This window comes from Saccostrea cucullata, unplaced genomic scaffold, assembly GCF_032062105.1.
Source record: "Saccostrea cucullata isolate Sc308-1 unplaced genomic scaffold, CSIRO_AGI_Scuc_v1 ctg224, whole genome shotgun sequence".
NCBI lineage: Eukaryota > Metazoa > Mollusca > Bivalvia > Ostreida > Ostreidae > Saccostrea > Saccostrea cuccullata.
Genome location: NW_026931873.1, coordinates 221,754 through 230,660, shown reverse-complemented (window position 1 = coordinate 230,660; position 8,907 = coordinate 221,754). Strand labels below are relative to the sequence as shown.

The 8,907-nt window shown below is 34.2% G+C and overlaps 1 protein-coding gene across 1 annotated transcript; it reads right to left on the bottom strand.

The window, feature by feature from the left end:
* Nucleotides 1-494: 494 nt before the first annotated feature.
* On the bottom strand, nt 495-7,473 carry LOC134233831 (RNA-binding protein MEX3B-like). The gene is made up of 2 exons (XM_062715881.1): nt 7,084-7,473; nt 495-5,077 (listed from the first exon to the last, which is right to left on the bottom strand). Exons 1-2 carry the CDS (start codon nt 7,346-7,348, stop codon nt 3,729-3,731), a joined length of 1,614 nt encoding a protein of 537 aa, XP_062571865.1. The 5' UTR covers nt 7,349-7,473; the 3' UTR covers nt 495-3,728.
* Nucleotides 7,474-8,907: the final 1,434 nt, after the last annotated feature.

Here is an 8,907-nt window from a genome sequence, read left to right as displayed (position 1 = left end):
TGGATATTTGCTACACTCGTTAACATTCTCCCCACTCTCTATTCCTTTTCTGTTATATTTTTATTGTATATATTGTATTTTTTCAACAGTGAATGAAAGTTGTGTTAATTTCTAATTATGTAATGTCGAGAATACCATGGCTTACTGAAAGTCCAAGGTTAACAGAGAATTGTACTATTTACATATATGTACCATTTCATTTTGTAGTTACGCCAACTCTCAAATTCGAGAAGTTCTCCGATCTACTCTAGTACATGTATACTTTCAACACAAAAAACCCCTTTTTTCCGATTCAATATCTCTGATGTATGGATAAAACATTTTTCAATGATTTGTCTCTACTACAATCAAAAGGCACTTCTACTATCTAAGAATACATGTCCTAGCAATTGTTTCTTTTGGGGTTATTTCATCTCCAAAACCAGCTCATAATTTTAACGCAAAATGCTCTCTTTACCTATAAGTAACCATTCACTAAATTAATAACACTAGTATTAGTAAGATTTTTATTTGCAGAAAAATAAAACTTGACATTTTTATAATTTCACCAAATATAATATTGGTGGGTCTCTACTGGAGACCTAGATAAAATAAAAAATATCTTTATACTTTTTTGTTGAACGCTTGCATCAATAATCAAAAACTGACATACAATATATTGGTAAATAATAATAAAATACAAAACACTATCTAAACATGGAGCTCTATACAGTGACACTAAAGTCCAAGCTTCAGAATATATTACTCTCAAAATCACAACAAGGTTACAAGGATTTTTTTTTTTTTACATAAGTTATTTTTTTAAGTCTTTATATAATACTGTAATAATTTGTTCTCTACTTAAATACACACTTTGATTCCAATAAAAAGCTAATCCGGAGGGATAATTTGATACATTTATATTGTAATTATTTCAAGGCCTTTAAAAATAAATCATTATATTTGTACTATATAATGTTACAGAATATAATTTGGAAATAATAAAACATATTTCATTCTTCTAAATACCACAGGAATGGTCTTTGCAATTACATAACCCTGACCTAGATCCACAGTGACCTTGACCTGAGGTCAAAAAATTCAAAGTGCCACCATTCAATGCCATTCTTTTATATATATAATAAAATATTTTCAGCTACTTCAACAGTCTTCTGTAAAATCTCTTTTGACAACTTGGTAAAATAGAATTTAAAAAAAAACAATCAATTGGGCCAGAACTGAGAAACAACATACTGTAAACATAGAAGACGATTACTTGTGAATAATGGAAATTGCATAATTTATATTTTTCTCTGTACCAATGAAAGGAACATTACGTTTTTGTGTGCGCACAATAAACAATATAATTCAGATCTCCTGGTATACACACAAGTGCATCAATACCATTACATACTTGTATTACGTACATACATGGATACATTATGCATAAAATAATTGTGGTAGGCTACTCACACAGTTTATATTGATTGGATTGTATATAAAAATAAAAGGCAAGAATCCTCTAATTGCAAATCTAAAATGGTGAATATACTTGCTTTTGACATTATGAATCATATAAATTTAAAAAAAGAAAACAATTGTGAGATACTAAAATGAGCATAAAAAGTGTCAGATGAGTGATTATAATAAAATGTCTGACTAGCAATGGGAAAAGGTACAAATAATATCTTTGGTTATCAAGTTTGTCGATTTCTTGCTTGCTTTGAATTTTTTTAAGTATATATACTTGTATGTAGTTTTGAGCAGAAGTGCGTCATGTTCAAGTACCCTGTATTCAATAGCCAAATTAAAAATTAAAGTTTTTTTTCTACAAAAAAAAAAATAAAGAAAATAGATTCAGTAACAATTTCATTTCCTTTTTTCACTCCCCCATCCCTAACCCGCAAATTCACATTTATTATAATAGAAGCATTGGACCAGTTTCTATAATTAGCATCAACAAAATAAACAATCTCTAGGGAACTAACACTAAACATATAAAGAAATTGCAACAAAGAAAAAAATCTGTAGCAAGTGGGACCATCTCATTAAAACCCAAAGGCATACAAATGTAACCTTGCATTTTCTCAGCATAAACTTTTATGTTCCAAGCAACACTTTAGCAGTTCCATGGAAATAAAATTGGCAAACTTAAAACAGAGCACCAAATAGGCATATTTGTATAAAATATCTATAACACACATGCAGTTGGATGACTGCACGACAACACAACCTAGAAATTGGATATGACGTTTACAACAAAATTATTCTATATATAGTATACATAACAAAAATCGTAACTGATATGGCAGGCAGATCTAAATACATGAAGATGAGTGACTTGGGATTACAATTTGATTATATTTATTGCACAGCTGGTTTCTTGATTATGCTTTGATAATATTCAAGAATAAATGCTTTCAATGACTAAATATGATTTTCACAGAAGACTAAAAAATTCATGGTGATGGGATATTTTTTTTTATCTGTGCAAAGTTAATTTTTGGCAAAACTGATTGAAACCAAGGAGTTCATATAAAGTTGAAATGTGTTTGAGAAATTTGTAGACAAAGGGGCCACATGCTTAGGATACATATACCATAATGGAAGCTGTAAAGTCAATATCACATATAATACAGTCATATATATATAAAAATATATTTCAATGGGAACATATTGTAAATTTATGCACACTAGATACACATGTAGAAAAATACTCCAAGGACTTGGGAGTTTGTGTCCAAGTTTGATCTTGACCAGCAATCATTCTTAATATACTCAACAGAAAAGCATAAAATACACAATACATATATAAGATACATTATATATAGTGTTGACATCGATGGACAGCAAATCTCACACAAACAACTCAACAACAACAAAAATTCTGGATTGGTGCTGTTGAAAAATAAACTATTTTCTCAATTTCATTGCATATATATATATATATATATCAAGTTAAGAGGGATATAATTCACAGCAAGGTTTGCTCCTGTGCATGAAATGAAAATATAAACATTTTAATATTACCATTTTATATCTATATAGGTTGCAATGAACACATGATATATTATCTAACTCCGTACAAAAATAATGGGGAATTCATCCTTGAGAATGTTTTGGGAGACACACTATTACATTCATTGATTCACTCAGATACCAGGGTGGCAATGTTGACTGGTGCACATTAAATACTCAACTTAATCAAAAAAAAGGTATAAAAAAAGTGACAATTGTAAAGCTACTCTTCTTGGCTATTTTTTCCTAATACATTCAGGCTCTCTCATAAAACAACCAATACTATAGTTAACAATGAGACATTGGAATATAAAAATAAATTCATTTGCAAATAAAAAAATTAAACTACTGTGCTCACTTATAATAAGATATAATAACTAATTAAGGCTAGAAAAATAATAACAGTGTTTGAAGCCTGCTGTTCATTTGGTCCACATCATGCAGGAATCAACATGGCTGACTTTGGCTGCTTGTTGTGAGGTATGCCGTGAATAGCTTTCCAGTCTGCCAAATCAACGTCAGGCTTTCACAAGGACTGGAGTAGGTGGGAGCCTAACCAAAAGGAAATCAAGTCCATATCTGCATTGCATAGCACTGCCTGTGTTTTTAGTTGAAAGAACCTCACTGACAAAAAAATCACATAATCTCAAATGTAACAAACAAAATGGAAATTGTTTTGATAATTTGTTCTTTGGATTTTCTACGATGATTGTTTGTGTTTCACCAAATTATTATGAAAATATGCGCATTGCCTGAGAAATGGTTTGGCTGCAGACTGGGCAGCTTCTCTCGCTGACTGGTTTCTCCACGATCAGGTTTGCACATTCCATGCAGAAAAGATTATGCCCACATGGAACAAGAGCAGCCACAATTTCACTATCTGAACACATTAAGCACTGTCGGCGTGGGCGACCATTTACCATGGGAACCTGCACAGGAATGGAGACACCTCCTGACGTTTTCACATGGGAGGCTGTGGTAATAGCTGGTGATAAACTGGTGACCAGCGCCATATCCATCACGGAGGTATGCGGGAAGTTTGAGCCCTGGGTCCCATTTAAAGATGGTTTGAGCAGGCCTGTGTTTCCCATACCTTCCAAGAGGCTAAGAGGTGGAGATGGGGGATTGCTGCTTGAATTCCCATTGGATGAACTGTTGGGCGAGTCGGTGATAGAAGGAGACATCTGTCGTGGGGTGCTGTTTCCAAGGCTACTTGGGCCACGATGAGGGTTGCCAGCACTAGTGGTAAAGACACTGGTTACCAGATTTGAGTTGTCCACATCAGACCACATCGAGTGAGAGGGGATGAATGGGTCGAAGGATGGGGATCCACCTATTCCCTCGTCGTTGTCAAAACTTCCAAAACAGTTGAAAGTTCCAATCATATTTCCCAAAGCAAAATCATTGATCTTCGGTCCACTGACTGATGGAAAATTGAAAATGTTGGTGTCACCATTGTGAAGTGGATTTCCATTCTGGAGATTGTGAAAATTATTCAGAGCATTCATTCCATTATGAACCTTGCCAAAACCAAAGATATCTGAATTTCCGTGCAATTCATGAAAACCAGAGTCTATGCCATTGGTTTGAAAATCATCCTCATTCTGCCCATCAATAACACCTCCAGTACGGATCGCAATGTGACTTTCTATTTCCATTTTGGCTTTTTCCACATTCTCTGGTAGTCCTGTGACTTCAAACACGGGTTCCTTGTCACGGCTGGGTGTGACAATGTATGTGTGTGTCTGCTGCTGAATCCGTTTGATGGTGGCTCCTTTTGGTCCGACGACGAGTCCCACCACGCGATACGGCACCCGTACCTGGATGGTCACCTGTCCTGGTGTGCTTGGGCTGGGTGGACCGTTCGGGCCAGCGGTGGTTACAGATGATGAACTTGACACACTGCTGTTTCTACGTGATGCTCTGATCTGACTGAAGTGTTCAGCTGCTGACAAAATTTCTCGTTTTGCCATGCCAACATCTTCCTTCCGTCCTGTGACGACAAATACCGGCTCCTCGCCGCGGACTGGAGTCTTAATGTAGGTGTTGGTCTTGGCTCTTAGGGCTTTAATCTTGCAACCTATGGAGAGAAATATAGAATTAATGTCTAGCATATATGAGTCTCTGGTTGATGTTAAGAATGACAAAGATTCACATATTCAGTCCAAAAATCAATAACAAACAAAATGTTACTGGATTCCTGTCTATTATTAGAGTTAGTTAGAATGCTTTTGACAATAATTGAATATGAAACTGGACAATTTACTCTGGAATGCCAAATAAAATTGATTTATAACAATAAATAAACAGCTATTCTGCCCTGGTTGGTGTATTGGCAGCAAGTATACACCAGACCTCACACCTGAAGCCCAATAAAACAAAGGATACATTGTAACCTGGTAACTTCACCTCTGTGTTAGTCTGCCATTTACCCTGGGAGCTCTGGCTCCAATTACTTTGTGTGCACAAAAATATGTGCCACAAGTCCTTCATTGTTTACAAGGGATGGTAAGGAACCAGATGTGGGTTACATAACATGCACAAGGCTATACAGTCTAAGGTGAAAATTCAACTCGCAAATCAAGGGCAACTTTCTTTCATCTGTACTGACTGTGAAATGTGTGTAAAAATGTTTTCTGTCTGTACAGAATAAATTCCAGAGCTTGTTTTAATGTTTAAGCAGAATTCCTTATCTTTACACTGACTTTTACATCATGTAGCTCTCTCCTATCAAAGTTCAGTCCCCTAATCACAAATCAAATGATTCATCCTATGTCTGCTGGAAATTAAGCCATTTATTCCGCCATCTTTATACTGACCTTTTGCCAATTTGTTTCTTGAATAAGTCCCAATATTAACATTCACACACAAGGGCTCTGAACTTATTGGCTGTTTTAACTAACTTAAATCTGTACTCAGTCACAGTAACATACAGAGAACCTTATCTTATCTCAGACACAGGAAATCCCTTAACATTTGAAAGATTTTTACAGACACCCAAGAATTGCTAAAATCTATTTTGAAAACTTTATCTTGTTTATCCAGAGATGATAAAAATGTTTTTGATGAATGAAATCTATTTTTTCAGTTTAGTCAAAAGTCAAATAATCACATATAAAAAAAATTCTAAATATAAAAACCAAGTGCATGTGTAACAATTACTATTAAATCTACACACTTCTAAAATCTCAATTGTTACAAGAGGTTTCAGGAAATGCTTATTGCATGTCCTGCTTCTAGCAGGCTCTTGATCAAGTATATACAAGAGAATATTCTTGACCCTGAGAATTTTACCAGAACAGGAAAACCGGGAGTTGGCCACTTCGAATGAGCACAACATCCGAGTATTAATTAACAAATCCTTTTACTTATTGAAGAATCAGTCTCATCCATAATAATGTTAACTTTCAATACAATGTAAACCTTTGTTTCACTTTGAATTTAAATGCTGACATATTTATTCAGTATCATCTACAATGCTACTTTCAATATCATTGCAACAGCATGACATTCCATTAATGAAATTGTGGCGATTCATAAATGTTTAATTACAATGGCTGAACCCAGAGTGACTAAACAAAATTTGAAACTTAACTTTTCACAGAAATATATGCGCAAGTACACTAGTGCTTAGAAAACTCTGAAAATTTTCTACACCTGTATTAAAGATTATTTATAAATGATGAAATTAAAACACTTTATTCTTAAAAATTATGTACACAGGTGCTACTGTTTTTCCTCATGTTTCTTTATTCCACCGTTACATTATGTTCAATCATTCCGCTTCCTTTCGGGTATCGAATTTCAAATCTTATCACCACGTGCTTGCCAATATTTTCTTTGTTCATTGTTATTTCATGCGACATGTCAGCTGCTAAAAATAGCGTTTTTCTCAGCAAAATTTCTCGAAATCTATATTTAAACTTTATTAATCATTATAAATGACAAGCAATTGTGTAAATTAACAGTATATTTAGTACACGTGCAAATGAAATATATCGCGCGGCAGTCAGGCGTGACCGATAAACAAGGACTTCCTCGTGGTCGCATGTTTTTACGAATGTATGAAATTCACAACAAACTCACCTTGTCTTCCAACAATTTCAGCTACATGTTCCGAGCTCGGTACAGGTACACATTCCGTCATGTTGGCACTACGTTTCCTCGCTGTTTCAGAGTCCATGGTTGATGATGCGAGATTTGGAACCTCTTCATCACCATTCATCCGCAGAACCGAGAGCTCAAACGCAAGTTGCAGTGCACGATGGTCTTCAGGAATTTGGTTTGCATTCACCTCCGAAAACATATTAGCTGGCATCTTTGTGGACGTCTGGTTGATTATGCCAAGCATGTGGACTGTTTCGTTTCATAAATATTCTTCGTTGTTTAGTAAAATCTTTGTCCGCTACAGTTTAAAGCGCGCACTTTTACCTTTATGACTCGATTCTTCACCGCACAAAGCAATATGTCTCATTGACGTCATTTTCCCCAAGATTCCGCCAAGATCGCCATCTATGCGAGTCGCTGATTGGCTAATTTCAATTTATGGGCGGAGCTTTTTTCCCTTTGACCTCACGATACAATAACAAAGCGAGAACAAGGGCGCGTTAAGACTAACGACGGATTAACAAGGGTGATCAAGATTGCCGAAGTTGAATTCAATGATTCAGTCGCTCAGATCGATACTTTCAGATGCATAAGTTTTTCTTCTTAAATTGTAAATGCCCATTTTTAATTTTTTTTATTATGTACGAACGACTCCATGAGTAATTATCTCTTATTTTAGAGTAAAAAAAAAAAAAAAATCCACACGAATTTGTTACATAGAAAATGCATTGATTTTGAAAGAAATAGTAATTAACAGAATGAACACAGATAGTGAATTTTAAATAAATTAAACAACAAATGAATAAAACAATGTATATTTCATAACATCGATATCATACACTGAGAGATGGCTAGTACTTGTACGAATAAGTATTACTTGAATAATTTATGTCTTTCTACAGCAGATGTAATTTTCTAAGTCCCTTGTCTGCTTTTGAATGAAACATGATGGCAATTGCCTTTCATGGTATAATTAGATTAATATGCATACGATCATTTAAACAGCTAACAAAAAGCTTTACGTGGCTTTACATTACGAAATTAGACATCCGATACACACGCAATATTTGTTTGAGTGCTAAATAAACAATAGGGTTTATTTATCTAGATACTACATGTACATGAAGACAAATCTGATTTAAAAAAAAATAGATGTTGGTTACGCTTCATAAAGTTTCACAAAAAAGTACAGTATAATATCAACATATGCATGTAGACTAACACATGTAAGTGTAAAAATAAATTGCACGATTTATTTTTATAATATCACCTATTACAAATATGATAGTGGAGCACAAAATAAATTAAAAATAATTAAATGTTTATCCCGAATTCCTGGAAGGAAAGGTGTAAAGTGTCTGTCACTTTACAGTAGTTATATATAACAATTAAATAAGACTGCGACCCGTGGGAGAGAAAAACGCGCCAAAAGAAACAGGTGTTACTAAACATGCAGTCATCACGACAAAGAAAATTACCGTAAATGGCACCATTTTACCTTCCATTCGGACCGGTTCCATAAATAATCGCTTACAAGGAACGGCCAGTCGTGGTAGGGTGAAGTTTCCGGGAATTTGAAAAATAAAAGTGTTATAATCATCCCAACACCCCTGAAATAAATAGGCGAAATTGGAAAACGTACGTTTACTTGTGTCTTGAATTTACAATTTCATTTAATGAGTTCATGACTATATGATTACTTTAGAAATAACTTTCACTAATAAACTTTCTATAAATAATAAAAATAATTTATCTATAATTATTTCAGTATTTATGATAAAGAAATTTAGAGAATTTCAAATT